Here is an 18733-nt window from a genome sequence, read left to right as displayed (position 1 = left end):
GGCGTTATGGTGAAGCTGGTTTTTTCATACTGGGTTTTCATAAAGAGCTTTTTGACAAGAAGAACATTTTTTCAAACTGTTATATTTATTTAGTTTATAATTTCTTGGTTTTTAAGTTTGTCATCGTCGTGCAGACTCCCACATTAAATCACCTACATGCTTAAACAACCCACGCAGACTTCTCACACACTTTGATGGGTGTTGTTGTGGGCTCATTTATAATTCTTCTCCAAAAGCTCAGTGTGCTTTCTCCGAGTTTCAACATTCAACTTATTTCCTTTCAGTTGCTTTGTTGTGTTGGTCCGCCTGATAAAGGTTGAAGTATTGAGGATTTTACCAGAAGCTGTTCTTTTTCAGAGACTCGGCTGAATAGGGAGATAGAAATGTTTGACTGATTTCTTGTATTCCTGTGAACTTGTCGATCTGCAGAGCTCCTACTGGTCGCTTCTGAAATGTTTTTTTCCTGTTCATATTATTGAATAGGAATGTAGCATGCTGTTTATGATTCATAGATTTCATATTGCAGACACTGTGGGGGATATTTTAACTTCTAAAAACAGTCTTGCTGCTTTAGTGTCTATATTGATTTTCATGCAGCTTAAAATTAACCCAATAAAAACCAAGTCTCTGCAGTGAATGGTTACACTTAAACCTTAGAGTACCATCTCGTTGGCTCTGTTTTTCCATCCATGAAATACTAACTGAATACATTTCTCTTTTGCATACATTTAAGTAAAACTCTTCATGTAGTGGTAAGGCTTGATAATGTATCACTGTGAACATTGTTGATGTATGAACCATTATGATTATAAGGTGTTAATTTAGCTGAAACTGGGAGCTTTTCCAGTCCCCTCAGTGTTCCTTGGGTAGATTGGTGAGTAGAGCTATTCTGTGGGGGGAAAAAAATCTCATTAATTTCCTCAATAGATGTTTGATGAATCTCAGTCGGAGGAACTAGATGGCTTTGGTAGACCCTAAACCCTCCCAGTTGAATGAGCAGTGCAGCAGATTAACAGTTGTGACGTCTGGTTCTTTTACAAACGGCACAAACGTGCGAGTCTGTCTGTGTAGACCAAACGTTAGCTTGAGTTTACTAAGACTCCCAAGGTGATTTTCAATGAAAACATCACCAAAAACAATTCAGTTTTATGGGCCACTGTCAATAAAAGGCAAGATGGAGAATTCACTGTTGGGGGAAAAAAACAATGTCACGACAACACGACTCACTCTATCATGGGTTTAGCTCACAGCTGTGAAGTCGAAACATTAAACTAGCTACTACGCTGATTTCATCCTGGCTTTTTGAAGGCTCATGGGAGTTGTAGTTTTTATTGCCATCTAGAAAATTATGTAAAAAAACAAAATAGATACTGACTGACTAAAACTAATAATTATTGAAACTGATGGACACAGGAACCTGTAGGATTGTAATTCTGTATGTGAAGCCTGGAATTTATGATTTAATTCCAATGAAAGTTTGAATGGGAATCCAGAATTAGAAAAATTATTTTACTATGTAACAGCTCTGTGCTATGTTTTACATTTGCATACATCAAGGCACGCAAAGGCTGGAAATTCCATGTAGTGGCTACTACAGTTGGGTTGGGACAAAATGTTGATGTGCCAATATACATGTCGTCATCCTGACTGGTGTGATAGAATTCTTGTGTCGCTGATGCCAAAGAAAGACATTTTAATTAAAAAAGTTGCAGCTCTCTAAACAGATTTTCCTGCCAATTTGACTCATCGTGCCACATCTTCATATTGTTAACTATGAAATGAATAGCAAAGCAGAGGAAGGCCATTATAGCATGATTAGTAAGCCAACTCAGTCTTGAGAAATGGCTTAAAAAAAGCTGTATAAATTCTATCTGAAGTAGGTTTTTGAATATTTAAGGAAGTTCATTGTCTCAGAGGTTTGATGGATGCTCAATGAGACGCTCAGTTTATCTTTATATATGCATTTCAATATTTCAAACCTAATTTCCTGAGACTTTAACAGGCGAACAAAAGTTGACTAGTCCCTCACAGTAGCTCCCTGATCCTCTAACCTTTGCCTCTCTTTGGTGCAGGTGCGAGGACCCTCTCCTGCTCTTCCTCTTCCTCCTCTAACCATCCCTCATTTCCCTGTCAGTCTGCTCAAGCAAACAAACTGAACCCCCCCCCCCCCCCCCCCAGAAAAATCATCCATAGTTGCATCCCATCCCAATCCCCGTCCCTCTCCTCGTTTGCTGCACCAGCCTGCCTCTTCTCCTCCTTCTCCTCCTCCTCCTCCTCCTCTTCTTCTTCTCCTCTCTGCCCCTTCTCCTCCCTCTATGTGAGTATAACTCATGACTACCAGCATGTGGAACCTGTGTTTTGTGGCACAAGCATGGGGCGTTGTGGGTGTTTGTTGGGCTTGTGTGTGGGTCTCATCAGTAATTTCTCTAAGTACTGCATAATAGCCTTCATTTCCATGCGGATGATTCTGCAAATTCATAACCACATTAGCATCGATGCAATCAGCGAGTCACTCACTTCTTATGCATGGTAGCTCCGTCTATGTTTGTACCACACGGTGCTGGTGGTGAGCACTTGTTTTTGTCCCACATACTTTAGCCAAAATAGAAAAGTTGTGCCTATCAAGATGTGATATGTCTGTGTCAGTGGAGGTTCCACCTGAACAGTAAAGTTGTCAGAGCAGAGGCAGAAGTACCCCACGATTTACCTGTTATGCACTCACTGTTTTATTTCAGAGTTTGTGTTATACTTAACTGTGTGCGTGTTTTACTTCACTGAGTCTACCCATAAAAGAACCTTCCAAATAGAGTTTGTACTCAACCAAGACTCATAGATAAGAGGTGTCACACACTGAAGTGAGGAGAGGAGAGCAGCATAGGGAAATATACAATTCTGTTACCTGTGCAATTGACAAAAACAGTGTTTAAACCCCCTACATCCAATAAGACAAAAATATACTGTAAATAAAACCAGATAATAAAGAATACATTAATATGGATCATGAATCATCTGATGGATTACTTACAGTGTCACAAGAACATTTTTAATGGTTAACAAGTTAAACCTCACATTGAGATTGAGGATGGCGCCAAGGAGGCTTTGTCCTGTTTTGTTTATTTATATACCCACTCTCTCCCACTAGACTCTACTTTTCATCCAACCCAATAATCACTAAATGTAAAGGCTTAGTCAGGTTTTGTTTTGATATAAGTGTTTTCTGTTTAATGTGTAATTTTCCACTCTTAAGAAATTTCCACTCACCATCATTTTGCACGTCCTGGAACACGGTACAGCTCCTCCATTGGACCTTTTGTAAATATATGTTTTCAGTTTTATATGGTTTATTTTAAATATTTTTTATCTTATTCTACTGTAGATCTGTTACAGTAGGAGTTTTTCTGTTAAATAGCCTTTTCATTTATTGAAAAACTTAATAAAGTGAAGCCAGTGTCTGCTTATAGATCACAATAGAGGAAAGCATTCAGATGTACTTTTTAGCAGGAAAATGAAGCACACATGAGCTGTCATAAGGGCAGCCTGACTTCAACCAGCTCCTAATGATTCCCTTTAGTGTGACTACTTGTACAGCATCATGGATTAATGAGCACTGGAAGATTTGAGTGCGGTGGTATATATTGAAGATGAATAGAGAGACAAAGATTTAAGACAGTGTTAAAAAAAAAAAAAAGAGAAGCGGTAGAAGAACTGAAAGAACATGGCACTGCAGAAGGAGATAAGTCAGTGAGGTGCAGAGGAGCATTAGTGTGACAGACAACAGGAGTGCTGACTCGAAGTTATGATAACGAGGTGGCCTGCTCCTTGATTCAGCTCTGCAGCTCGACGGAGCATGTAATACCACAGAAGAAGAAGCAACGGCAGATGAAACTTGGGAAGCAGAGACATCCCAAAAATGATAAATAAATACATTTACAGCAAAGATGAATGATAATATTGGTGGAAATGGACTGTTTTCCTGCATATATCCAACACCTGCTGAAATGCTTGTGGACAAAACTCCCTATTCTGCATGTTTTTGCAGAATCTATAAATAGACATTAGGCCTCTGGGAACTATACCAGAATTCATGTCACTCAATCCAATGGTTTTTCAAAACATTTGACTTAAAATAATGACCATTGTCTGCATTGTGTCACTTAAGAAAAGTGGTGTGATCTTCAAAGTCAGTAGGCTTCTTCCAATGAGGACCATGAACCTAAAGACAACATTTAGAGATGTTTTAGTTTTCACCATAGTGGTTGACCCATTAGACCACCCTATTTTCCATTCTTAGAGACATTGCTGCTACCATTGTTAAAATAACTTTTTTTTTTTTTTTCCACACTTGGGGTCAGAGTTCAACTCTGCTTTAAGCCCACAGTGCTGCTTGGGCCATTAGTTATCAGGGAAAACAGTGGATAATCATCTCTAGAGACAGATTCTCTGCACCATTACCACAAGGCTGTCATTACTGTATCAGCCATCCTACAGGAGCGGAGACAGTAAATACATCAACAAGTCACATAAGTTCATTATAGAGACCAGGAATCAACCACAGACCGGATCGCACAGGGGAACGAAGTTAGTCAGCCACCAGTACAATACAGTTGGGAGGAGTCAGGGAGGAAGTGAGGCTTGTTAGCGGCTATGTGTCAGGGCTAATTTTCCAGGAGGATGGCTACGATTGTGTGTGGTTGTGCTCACTGGTGCCTGTTGAGGCCTTTCTGTGGTACAATCAAGGAGGCTGTGATGGAGCTATTTCTGGTGTGCGGGGGGGCGGGGGGGAGGGAGTCTGCAGCTCTTTCCTCGCTTCCTTTCCACCCACTCTTTTTTTTAATCTTTTGGTTCTCTTTCTTTCCCTGTCCTTCTATTTTCACAACAGCGGAGCTGTGGGATGTAGATAAGTCCCTAGAGAGCTAAAGCAACAGGGAGCCAGAGAGAAAAGAGAGTTTAAGTCACAGTATGCTGAGCTAATGGGGTATAATGTGACTGATGGAGAGGAAAACAAGCTTGAGGCACAACATAAATGTTGAATTTAAATGAGCACATATAAGGGAATTAAATTGAACTCTCTAAATGTTACAAACTGAAGACTTTTGTAAGACTTCACTAAACAGTATGTTCTCTCCTTGGCAGGTGTAAACAGAAGATTCCCAAACTAGACCCGCCCCCGCCCTCCTTGAACCGCAAACGTGCCAGCAGGACGTTGTCTCCGGGCTTGGAGGTCTCGGCTGCGTCCACCCCTGGAGATGTCACCGCTAACGAAGCCGCACCCAGCCGCAGCAGCAGCCTGTCGTTCCCAGACATCACCCCCGGCTCCTTATCCTCCACCGACTTCCACTCCCTCAGCAATGGCGAGAGCAGCTCCTGCTCGGCCAGCGAGGACTCGGGCGTTCGCTCGGAGACCAAGTCCTTGCTGTCGCAGCTGAGAGATGATGACGACCCATTCGGGGACCGTGGGACATTTTTGACAGCGTCTAGTGGTTGCGACAGTCCACTGGAGGACAGATGTGAAGCAGTTTTCCCCTCCTCTGACCCACCTACCCTCTTCTCAAATTCGGACACCTGCAAGCATTCACCCACCTCCTCCTCCCCCATGAATGACACCTGCCTTCACATCAGTTTTTCAGAGGATGAGCTGCTGGAGAACAACCAAGAAGACGCTATAATCCCACAGAGGAGTTAGACGGAGACTTCCAACTGTCCCTCCGATTTTTAATGCAATACTCCCTGTCAGACCCGCCTATGTTTGCACTGGGAACTTTAATTATTCCGTCCACTTGTGATACACTACAAACAGTAGCATATACCAGCTACTGAAATTAATCCACCATGTAAATTATTAGCCAATGGAAAAGTTTAGTATTTTTGTAATGAATTAAATGATCTAATTTACTTTTTAGTGACTAGAATGTTAAGCAGAATACATGTAGCAATTCTTGCACTGTTAAGGTCACATCATTTACCGTAGAAGGAAAAGGCGATGAGGGAACACATTTTATTTTTGCTAGTAGCCAACGTATAAATGTTATTTTGTATGATGCTTCTCTGTGGTGCACAGACCAGGGGATACACGGTAATAACGCAGATGTTAGTGGATGTTGAGAAGAGCCTCGTCGTCTGTGAAGCACCTCTGTGGGTGATGGTTGGAAAGAAAAGAACAAGAAAGTCAGCTAAAGGTTTAACGGAGTGATGGATAGTTGTTGGTGTTTACACATCCATTTGCGGCTGTGTAGTATATTGTTGTTATCAAGGTCGAGTGGGTTTTAGCATGTTGTTTTTTTATTTGCTACCTCTGTTTTGGGTTTTTTTTCAGCGCTGGAAAAATGATCGGATAACAGAATGGATTTTGTATTCTTTAGCAGTGATGGCTTCCACAATGAATTAAAAATATTTGAGTTTTGAGAAATAGTCCAGGGAGAAAGAAAGCCATTGAAAAAAAAGACACAAAGAGCTAATGGCCCTTTAGAGCTGTGGGTGGCAGCTGTCTGAGTAGGGAGACTGTTATTAAATGAACCCTTGGACTCAATGGGAAGATAAGTGGGGGAGCACAGAGGACCTTAGAGAAAGACAGTGTGGTAGAAACCACAAATGTCTATACCTTATTCTTTTTTTTTTTTCAACAGTTTTTTCGTAAGGTACTTACAAAAGAGATAAAGTATGGAAATAATGTGTAGCCTTCAGGGGCTTAAACATGTAGAGGTTTACATGTTTATATTTTTTGACATGCATGTAATAAGACTGTTCTGAGACATGTTTTTTTTTTTTCATATTAAGCGTAACAGTGTAACTTCTGACAGGTAGAATTGAGTGTAGATGGCCGTGAGAGGAAAAGCAGCAGAGGAGTAAGGAAGGAGGTGGGTAGAGGTGCAGGTGCGGGTGTGAAATGCCACTTTATAGCACTTTACACCCCCCCCAGAAATGAGGCTTTTCTCAACATCTTGTGAGTCAGGGAGCCAAAACAGCAATAACACGTGGAAGAGAACAAATAAAGAGGAGTAGTTGAAGAATTAAAGTGTGTCGACTTTCCTTTTGTAACTTCAAACTCACACGATATAACCTTAATGTGATCTTGCACACAAAATGAGAAAAGACTGCATTTGTTGCTATTCAAAGAAACCGTTTTTTCAATTCACTGATTAGGGTTAGCAGCATTGTGAATACTTTAAAGTGCTGTACAGGTGAGCTGAGGTCATCTTAAAAAGCACTTACTTTGGAATAATTATGCCCCCCTTACATTCACAGTTGGCATTAAAAGTTGGTGTTTGTAAAACTCTTTCTGACATTTTCAAGACCATCGAGACTTTTCTGTCTTTTGCTGTTTTCTTCTCTGTTGTCCCTCGAGCGTACACATCCCGCCTCCACAGTGTACACTGTCGCTCCGAGGCAGGAGCAGGTGACTGACAGGCTTGATGCATTCAGGGCCTCAGTGGCCTGGAGTAATGAGAAAGGAGGCAAATGGGAAATTCTGCCGCTCAGAGGTATTAGAGCTGTTATTTTCCTTGCACTGCTCTGATCTCAGGAGAACAAACATCACCTTTGGCACTGGCTAAAAAAACCAAGAATTGATGTGTGTTGTGTTTTATTTGAGGCACCTTCATGTCCTGCTTTAGCTTGGAGTTCCCCACCTGGCTGATCAATAATGCAGGATGTCTGTGCGGCTCAGGAAAGCAGAAGCGACTCCCTCGTCTCTTGTTCTTTCTCTGCAGAGACATGGCCCCCATCTGATCCTGTTCAATACCAGACTGCATCTGATCTGAGATCAATCCAACGTATCTGCAGAGAGCCGGATCACAGCTTGACGCTGACTGTTAACCCCGACTCAGTGGCTTTACATCGCTTCTTAAAAAAGATCGTCCCTAATGAGTCCACCAATGCTGCTGAAAATCATTAGTCTTTGTACAGACAGGAGAGAACCTGTCGCTGATCAAAGCTCTGTGAATGAGGATGGTAATCACAGAAAAAAGAAGGTACTCATATCCCAGCACATTCTAACACCTGCCAGAGGAAAGATAAGACCGCAGATTTAGTGGATTTTGTAATTCATTCAAGAATATCTGGGTGTTACAGTCTAATTCTGACATTGAGATCATGGTAGAAATTTGCCACTTATAAAATGACTAAACAGTTCATAATGGTTTACTCTTGATAAACTGTAGCTCCTTCTGGAGCGTGCAGATAACCATACCAAAGTGCAGTAAGATGTTATATGGTGGTACCACAGACTTTATTTAAATATGGACAATGTGTCTCAATCTCCTCTTGTACAGAAGTGAAGCAAAAAGACCCCATTTTGAGCCAAGATGTGGGCAAAGAGATCTGACTGGAGGAGCCACAGACATCACATCCCGCCCCTTCTGCTGACCCATTTAACCATGAAGACAGAAAACATCATTTTTTAAATGTACATTATTTTATCATTTTAACAGCTTCCCCCTCTGTTAACATGGAGGGAGTAGACTTTGTTATCTTTACTGCAGCTAGTCAGCAGGTGGAGCTCAAAATATTTTTTATTTGAGAAATTTCCACTTTAAGAAAAGCCCTGAAACCAAACGGCTCAGTCTTACATTTATGATATTAACTTTTTCATTTTTAAAAAACCTTTTTAGACCTAGCATGTTAACCAAAAACCAAAAGAGCAAATTAAGTTAGAGTGTATTATTTTTTAATAAATCCCTTCGGTCACATGAACTTGACGTCTGCATTGGAAACTAACAACCAAGCCAGCACATTTTGGATGAGGTTGGAATAATTAAACCAAAAAATTGAAGGAGCTTGATTTTCTTTCACACTTCGACCCACCACTTAATTTCACTTATCATCGTATAGAAACTGATAAGTAGAATGTGGATTTGTTTTATAGTATTTAGAGCATAATATTTAACACAGAAATGTTTAATTAGTTGTACAATAAACTTACACAAAAGCTTCAGACATGTAGTAAAAGAGAATCCCTCTCTGGCCCCGCACAGCTCGAGTCTTTCTTCACTATGTCATGGCTTTAGTCAGAAGATAATCATCTTAGATCTGTAAACAACAGTGTCAGGTGGTCAGATGGAGCTGGGAAAAGAAGGACACACAGTAGACAAGCAACAGGCAGAAAGAACATCGCTGTCACGGAGTTGATTGGCCTTTTCATTTACGTAAAAGTCTTAGACAGAGGACAAGCCCTTCCATTTTCCATGTGACTTTTAGATTTTACTGACATTTCACCTCTTTTCTTTTATTACAGCAGCGAGTGTATTTAATGGTGTGTTATTCTTCCTACCCTCTTCTTACATATACTACCTAAATGCTCACAAAAACCCTCAGTTTCCCTCTTCTGTGTTTGTCAATCCTTTTTTATTAGCTTGTAACACACACACTACCGGGGTAGACGGGCATTAAGTGTTGTTTGGACTCATTGTGTTTCATGAAGAGCCCGTGAGGCCGCTCTGATTGAGGGCTCTAGGTGAGGGGTGGCTGAAATAGCTCCCTGGAGGAGACACAATAACCCGAAGGTTAAAACCATTTCTTTTTCCACAGAAATGTTTTCTTCTGCGGTCAAGTGAAGGAGAAGAAACACTTGTGGTGTCCAGTCCACCCACTGCTTTAACAGCCTGCCCAAGAAGTAAGCAATAGTCTGAAAGCCAAGAAAGATGTTTGCACTTCAGCATCACGTACAACCGGCTCTGAAACGCTAAATATAGCCGAAGATGACAAGACTGGAGAGTTATGTTAGCTTTTTCTTTTAGCTAACAGAGGCTGTCCAAAGAAAGAAAGAAACACTACCTCAATATGTTTAGCTTGTTGACGAGAAGTGCAGGCCAGTCCACCGCCATATTTCTACAGTATGAGTCAAATAGAGAACGCTGAGGAGGGGGTGTGTTTAAGTGGGCTCTAATTGGTAATGTTGATGTTATTTACACCTGTAACACATATCTTTAATCATGTCAGCTCAATTCATTTTAAAGGAATATTCTGAGATTTGGAAAACATTCTCCTTTGACCAGCATTATTTAGTTTAATTTAACACAAAGACTGGAGTGTGTGCAACCAGCACTATAAAGCTCAGTCATGAAAACAGAGGTGTTGAATGGATTATATTTCCAACAATTTCACCAGGCAAAAAAAAAACATCTTTAACCACCCACCTGCTGTTCCTCACAGGATACTAACAATGTGAACTTTCACACATTGTTAGTGCGATAATTACGAACATAGTTGTAATGTTTTATTTACAGTATTGTCTCTCTTTTTTTATTTAGGTTTTTAGGAAGCAAGTTAATCTGCTTTCTTGCTTAGATAAAGAACTGAATCGACTCAGTTTAAGTGGGTTTGTCAGTTTAATATGAGGAAGTATTGACTCTTTGTTTCTTTTTTAAGGTCAGCACCATAGCAAAATTAGTGTGAGCCTACAGTCTTATATCTTAGCTTTACGATGTAGCTACATTTATACGTTTTACACAGTTTCCAGCTGATTACTTTCCTGTTGTTTTAATTCAATTCATGGTTATTTTTTTATCTGTATTATCCAAGCAGATCAAGGACTTTACTCAACAGACATCCTGAACTGAAGTTATCTGTAAAATATGTTAAGCTAAGTAAGCAGCAGCTAAGCTAGCATCATTCCTCAGTCGTTCTTCAGTTATCAGTGAAACAGGCTAAACTAGGTTAGCAGCAGCTACGCTAGCCACCTTTCTCACTTTACAGAGCTGGTACTACAGGCCGTGATAGTAAAGTCTTTAACCTCCCATTCTTTCTTATCCTGTATGGTTCTGTGTAAATTGAAACACTTAAAAAACGAAAGTGCAAATATAGGCCGAAAAACATGTAAGAAGATTAATATGACTCCTATCTGTCTCTTCAGAAGCTTTAGCCGGAAGATGGTTAGCTTAGCCTAATATTCAAAATCTTGGACATTGTTGCCAAAAACAATTCACACAATCTTTTATTAAATAGTGACACGCAATTTTCAGTTTTTCTTTGTAGGAAATATAATATTTAAAGATCCCATATCTTCTAATTTCCGTAAAGGAACCAAATATTCCCCAAATGTCCTTTAACCAATAATGTTTCAGTTATGTCTCGCTGTCAGCAAAGACAAGCTAGTAGCCAAGTATGTTCAGAAAATACATGAGCATGTACACATAGAGCACATGTTGGAAGAAATAGTAATTAAGTCTTCATGGAATACAAGGACCAATTAAAGGTGTGGATAGAAACTGCAGAGAATTATTGTACTAATAGTCTGTGAACACCAATGTAAACATAATGTTGTTGAAAGAAAAATATCCAGAGGGTTTCTTAGGGATATGATAATTGATGGTTTGCACAGAAAGACAGTATATGAAATTACAGAATAATATTATCTCTGGCAGCCGGACTGTAAAGCGCTGTGGTTTCATATATGCTTTAGGCTATGGGCAGCAGCTTCACGTCTCCTTATAGGACATCAGTGGAAAGAATCAAGAGCGAGGAAGATTACTGGATGTTATAGAGGAGGTAACATGGGCTAGGGGTTTCACACTCTGGTGTGTGAACATGGAGTGAACATGGTGTGGTGTAGAATTCAGTGTTTATATTTTTGTATAAAGCCTCGAGCTGCCTGGGAGATTTAACATCTGTGCCATTAGAATGCGCACACAGTACAGTCGGTCCGAGAGCGTTTGTTCTGATGAAGTCGGATTTTTTTTCTTCTCTGTTTTCACAACCTTTAAAATGTCACTCGGGTTAAATTATGATTACCAAAGCTGGAAACTTAAGGACTTTACTTAATGCTCTCACTTGGAAAAAGAAGAAAACACAGTCACACCCTGTTGCTTGCACTCCCACGAGGATCAAAAACAGTCTATAACACAATTTAAATGTACATGCACATCTGATCTTATTAGCTTGTTAGCTGCATGCTGACCTGAATTCCCTTTCAACTCTTATATCTTAAATAACTGCTCAGCCCTTTGCACATCCACGGCCAACATTCCTGATTTGATATTATCCCTGTGGGTTCTCTTATTACCCACTGGGCTTATTATCTTTCCTCTCTCTTCAAGTACTCCAATAATCAGAAAGTCCAAAAAGATCACCATCCTAGCCGTTTCACAAATCTTTGTTGAATAAGGCCAATTAGGGAAGCAGATCACACATCATCTCAGGCCCTCTGAGTGTGAAGAGAAGCTGGGTGTAATTTGAAAGAACAGTTTCCCCCTGTTACTCCTTGGTTCCTTTGCCTCCTGTTAAGAGTTCTCGTCAGAGCATCCAAGCATGACACAATCTTTATTAGCACATTTTCTAAATGATTTTCTTAAAGCCATGACAGAGTTTTCATTCTGAATGATAAAAATAATTATTTTTTTTGCCAGCTCTCACACAGTAGCCTTGTCTCGTTTTATTCATCTGTCCGGCTTATTGTGTTATGAATAGTTTTTCACACCAGAGATATCCTTGTGTCAGATCATTTCATTTCATTTGATGCTGTTTTTCACACCACGCCATCATCGCAACATGGTTTTCAGTGCAGCTTCCACCAACCGTGTAATCAAATTGAATCCTATCTTTTTAACAATAAAAAATAAAATATGCATTTAGTCGTTCATGTTTTTAATGCACCCCCTTCCCCTCCTGTTAAAGGGGAAAGTGAGCAATTATGAAGGTAGTCTGTGGGGAAATAAGACACCAAGTGTTGTAGGACGGATGGGTTGAAACCACACTGATATTTCCACATGTTATTATTTAGGTATTAAAGATACAAGAGCAAAATACATATAGTCAAACACAGCTGCAGCCATGCCTAAGTAAAATCAGAGATTTGATCCGTACCACTGCTGATGAATGATCCATGTGTTCCACTGATGCTCTGACAAACGAATCAGAAAAGATTCGACAATTTGCTGTCACCCCTACTCAGCCATTGTGGGGCGGCTGTGTTGGAAGAGTTGGTCGAGCCCAAGTTCATTTACCATTTTCCATTAGTGTCAACCTCTTTTATTCTTTTTTTTCAGTGTTTCACATGTCATTTCTTAATGTGTTTCAGACAACCGGGCTTCCCTCTAACTGTGATCTGAACGAAAACTCTCAAGTAAAAAGTGCACCCTCATTGAATTTCAAGCAGTAAGTGATCATTTCTTTACGATACTCATTGTTTATCTCAGTGTGTGTGTGTGTGTGTGTGTGTGTGTGTGTGTGTGTGTGTGTGTGTGTGTGTGTGTGTGTGTGTGTGTGTGTGTGTGTGTGTGTGTGTGTGTGTGTGTGTGTGTGCGTGTGTGCGTGTGTGCGTGTGTGTGTGTGTGTGTGACCTTGCCTATAATCTGCCATCTGGACAAAACGCTGAGCACAGCTTTTGCACAAATTGTCAGAGGGAGATAATTACTCGCTGTTATTCCCCATGAAAAATGGCATGTGTATAAAATGATTACTTGCACTCACTTACTTCCTCTATCTTCTCCACCAGTTCCCTCCAACTGTGTTTTATTCTCTTACATTTATGACCACAGTTCTGAGGAACTACAATTATTTGCATTGTATCATTTTCCTGCGCTTACATTGCTTTTTGACAATGAACACAATTAATGCCGATTATTAAGGCGATACTTTAACGCAACCTGTCGAGCAACCTTTATACAGGTCTAAGGGAAGTTTACCTGTCTCCCTTGAGATTCAGTGTAAGAGTATATGGTGCGCTTTGATGCTTGGCAGAACCTGGGGACGGTAAAATATTGTTCACGGAGCCAAAATGGCAGTTCATCCATCCAAGTGTGCAACACTTACAAGACCCCCATGAGATTCCACTAATGCATTTCCTAGTCCTCATGGAATCCAGAAATGAACACAAAAAGAGTGTATGAATTTGATCAACTGTTAATGGCTCACGGAGAAAAATATCCAAAGGCATCATTTTCACACAGAAGCAGTTATTAAAGAAATTGGCACAGACAAAAAAAAAACTTGTGTAGAATCCTGTTTTTTTTTTTTATCCTTACAAGATCTGAAATCATCACCAACCACACCAACAAAATGATCCTAATGCAAACTTTTGTCATGTAACTCAACAGGAACACACACTGGCAGCAGTTTTTCCAGTCGTCATTTTACAGAATTCACACTGAAGACATCTTTTTTTTTCTGCTTTCTTTGGCAGGGACAGATGCAGTATACATGGAGAACTGAACAGCAATTTTCCAGAGCACTGCACCGCAGCGTTTATAGCTAATGCTAATTTCCAATGCCTGTCGCTGAAATGGCCTTCAATATAAAATACACAACATGCAGAATATGATAAAAAAATATGTAGCAAGCGTGCTTACAGAAAGAGCTAATCTATGTTCATCTCCTGAATTGCTGTACATATCTGTCGTTTGTTGATTGAAAGTAGACCTTCACCTTAGGCTTAGTGTCAATTTTTGCGCCTCTTTGCTGATCTTGTCCTGTAAGTGTAAGTAAGGTTTTCTAATTAAACATATCATCCTGCTGTAACAGTCAAATGTATCGCTCACTGTGAGTCTCAGCTGAGGAAAATTTAATTAAAAGTCAGTTCATGTACTGTAACTTATGACGTCTGTAGGTCAAAAAGAGGCCTCAGTCTAATTTTCAGTCAATTTCATGCAGCTAAAAACTCACCACAGGAGCTCAAAGTAAGATTTCTTATTCGAAACCTGTATAGGTGCTTTGCTTTAGATGTGCTGGCTTTGGTCAAAATCATAAACGTACAGTCAGACAGACAGCTACCAAGCACAGAACAAACCAATACGACTGTAGTTGTTGAATGAGTGCTCAAGGAGTGTAAGTTTGTGCCATTATTTTTGTGCTAAAACATGAATCAGCAACTAAAGGCCTTTACCCTGCTCCCCGTCCTCCCTGCTCATTAAACCAGATACCTGTCACCTCCAATCAGACCCCCTGTACCTGGTTTTAGATTTGTGGGTGTGCGTGTGAGTGTGTGTGTGTGTGTGTGTGTGTGTGTGTGTGTGTGTGTGTGTGTGTGTGTGTGTGTGTGTGTGTGTGTGTGTGTGTGTGTGTGTGTGTGTGTGTGTGTGTGTGTTCGAGGGCCTGACTGTAATAATACCAGTTACACAGAGCGGTGAGTCAGTCAGTATATAAGCTCACTCAGCTGTGCACACTCAGCTCTCTCCAAATGTGAAACGTTTTCACACTCAATTTATTTCATCACTTCGTCGGAAGAGATCGGATTTGACTGCAGCATGAGGAGTGTCTTTCAAGGAGAATTACAGCAAGCCAGACATATATCCAAAGCTTCATTCCTGTATGTCTTCTGTTTATCTTTAATCATCTGGATCATACTTTTATTCATTAAACGATGAGCAATTCATGAAAAAGGATGATTAAATTCTGTTCTGCATATCTGTGAAATAATTGAGGGAAAGACAAACACAAGGTTGGACAGTCATAATTATTTTTTCTTCATATTATTGCACGATAACACAACTGCCACAGCTACAGAGCCCCTGAAGTCCTCAAAAGTAAAATAAAAAAAATAAAAAAATGATTGATTGATTGATTCAATCAATCTGAAGATGTACAGTTTTCGCCCTTGTTTTTTTTTTTTTTTTTTTTTTTTTTTTTTAAAGAGCTCTATTCAATTAGCCTTTTTGAATGCCAATTTCCTCAAAGTTATTCTCAAAGTCTGCATCTGGGTCCCTTCCATATCTGTTGAACTGCTACGCGACAACAATGTCTGTGTGATATTTGCAGAAAGATTCTCCAAAAATCACAAACAACACACACAAGTTAAGTTCAGTGAATCATTTGCAACGTACAACCAAAGTTCATGGTTTTTGTGTCGTATCAGGACTGACAAAGGAGATCAGTCTACTGAGCCACTGAGATGCCTGATCCCGGAAGTCCTGGAAGGCTGAAGTGCCCTTGCTGCAGGTTGCAGACAAAGTTAACAACTGCTGTCATCATGTCGTTGTAGTTAGGCAGCCAGACTGAATTCAATTTATAACAGTTAATTGTATTCTCCCAAGTCAACATTGTCTTCAACAAGACAGTATACAACTCTGGACTTACGATGAAACACATCTCGCCCTTCAGGGATCACACACCTGACCTGGACGGTGACTCCATAGAATTTATAACTGAGCTGCAGTCATACAGCCAAATCTACAGACGGTACAACACTACACTTAAAGGTCAAATAAGGTACTCAAACGTTTTGGCTCCTACAAGGATGGAGCATTGATAAAGTCAATAAAGTTTCCACAGACAGATGTTGACGTCAGGTCCATGTGTATTTCAGTTGTAACTTATGAACAGCTCAAATAAAAACCTTAAAAACTGCTCTCGCTCTCCCACACTCACACACACTCTGCATCACCAACAAGCACAAGCTAACTAAAAAGCGAAATCATAATAAATATTCCCCGGCAGCTGGATGTCTGCATTATCTGCCAATCTTTCTCTTGTTTCAAACTTCGTGATAGGAGGGGGAAGACACATCAAACGGGCGCGTCTGCTGTTGCCATGGTGCTTTCAGATGCTGTCTGCCAGTTTGCGTAGCCGCAAAAAAATGCCCTGAAGTCAGGGAATCTGCTTACGCATCTGCTCTGACTGTGAGAGTGTATGTAGTTGTACGAACAAAATTTCAAACACGCCCCCTCCAAAAAAACATGCAGCTGGTCGGGAGCATTGAACAGGGAGGCACGAGGGCCACGCCAAGCCCAGAAGGGGGATGGACAAACAACAAACGACACGTGATCTGGATGAAATTCTAAAAAAAATCAGTTGTGCACATAAAAAAAAAAAAAAAAAAAACGGGTCAGAATCTGCCTCAGTCTGCACAGTGTATGCCCGGCCTTAGCCAACAGCTCGAAGCACCTCACTGTCACTCAGTTGCCACAAAACAATGCCTAACTTTAAGCCTTCATAAGATTTTAAGTTGTGAGTTTTATACATAAATCCTCACATATCCCTGATCATGTTGCCATGAATAATCTTTTTTTTTAAAGGACTAGAATCGTTCTTATTTCTAGTCAGCAAAAAGGTCAATTAAGACTGCTTAGATGGGCATTTTCCCATGGGCCTCTGTGGGAATTGACTCACTTTTAAAGCCAGCCTCAAGAGGCCACTCGTGTTACTGCAGTTTTTGGCACTTCTGTGTGAGCCAAATATTTTGAACCAGGAGGTTGCCATTTTCTTCTTTGGTTGAAATACATTTTTTTTTCGAATACATCAATGATTAAAATAATGTCAATTCCACACAAAAAACACAGATTTTAAACCAATTTGCTTCATGATGAATTGACGGGTTGACTTTAGGCAATTTATCAAATGGCCATCTTCCGGATTGAAGAGTATTTTTTGGAGAGGCTGGAGAGTTATTGTTGATTAATATCATTTATCAATGGTATTAATCAATATCTCTGATTCTTCTTCCCTTTCACTTCAAACTGCACCTCCTATCTCATCTCCTTTACATTTTGAAGATATTCCTCAGCTGTACCACCAGAAAAAGCCTCACGTTTCTTTAGCCACTCCCTCCTGTCACACTTTTTCAAACGATTTCCCCCCCTCGCGGAGATGAATCAGATTATCCAAGGTACAGTGACAAATTGATAGGAGTGATGCTGAAGCAGCATGTACACCACTCACTGGGAGGGACTCATAGCGGGAAAGAAGCTCGTCTGATTCCTAGAACTCAATCTCATACTTGTCACAAAGTAAAGTGTGCAAGGACACAGACACACATGCATCATGCCGTAAACACAGACACCTACCTAAGCCAGGGAGCATTGATTTATCTATTTCTGACTGATTTATGCTTTTTAATTTGTCCTCCCCTTTTTTTATAGGTAGCATTGAGAAAGCTCTGTCATGTTGAAAGGCAGTAGCCATACAAAACCTCATTCATCCACCATGAACACATCAAACTCCACATCAGCAGACGACAGCTTCATGGGATTATCTTAAAGCTGTTACTGCAGCTGTGTTCTGCCTGCCCAGCAGTATCATCAGCGCGTCACGTTTATTCAAACGGATGACTGTGCTTTGACTGCAGCCTGTCCCTGACCTTTCACAGTCATTTGATTGGTCTAGCTTCTCATTTTTAGAAATTTGCATTCTATCCCAGTCTATCCTTCCTTCTAACCTTTTCATGCCCCCATTATCTTTTGTTGTGTTTGCCCTTTCTTCTTTCTTCGTCTCCCGTTTACCCACATTTAGTGCTAATCATTCTCTTTAATTATCTCCACCTCTCTGTGTTGCCTGGAATGCGTCTCTAAAACACCTGTTTGCATGTCCCCACCTGGGAATTCTTTGTAAGATTATCTCGTAATTGAACGAGTCAGATGTAACCTAAGAGGAAGAACGTGTAGCCTGTTCAACTCACAGAAACAACAAACACATCTTACAGCATCTTCTAATGTTGCACCAGGAGTACTCGATGTAGAAATCATTTCTGAGGTCTCAGGAAAAGCATTCAGAGTCCCTTACACTTTAAATAATCCTTTCATCTGGTTGTCAGTAGTGCATGAAGGATTTTTTTTTTATATCTACAGCAACTTTTCTTTGTAGTATAATCTGCAAAGGGTGAATAGACCTGACAGTAACACTTGAATTACACATGGCATGAACGCTTTGTGCCTCTCAAACGGTCTCACGCTGGAAATCAAATTCTGCAATGTAAGAAAATGACCCAAATTACTACCTGAGCCTGGTGTTGTTCTCAGAGCATGGTTCATATTTTTCTCAAAACGCTTTGATTGTGAAAGATGAAACGTTTCGAACAGGAAAGTTCTGTACG

At 40.3% G+C, this 18733-nt stretch overlaps 1 protein-coding gene across 1 annotated transcript in view; it reads left to right on the top strand.

The window, feature by feature from the left end:
• Nucleotides 1-7012, top strand: part of si:dkey-34e4.1 (carboxyl-terminal PDZ ligand of neuronal nitric oxide synthase protein) — a 55174-nt gene extending 48162 nt beyond the window's left edge. Inside the window, exon 11 of the mRNA XM_061062170.1 lies at nucleotides 5134-7012. Coding sequence (XP_060918153.1) covers nucleotides 5134-5683 — 550 coding nt within the window. The 3' untranslated portion in view covers nucleotides 5684-7012. The remainder of the gene's footprint in view (nucleotides 1-5133) is intronic.
• The last annotated feature ends 11721 nt before the right edge of the window (nucleotides 7013-18733 follow it).

This window comes from Labrus mixtus, chromosome 17 (assembly GCF_963584025.1).
Source record: "Labrus mixtus chromosome 17, fLabMix1.1, whole genome shotgun sequence".
NCBI lineage: Eukaryota > Metazoa > Chordata > Actinopteri > Labriformes > Labridae > Labrus > Labrus mixtus.
Note: the sequence above shows the minus strand (reverse complement) of the source record. Positions and strands in the feature narration are given on the sequence as shown.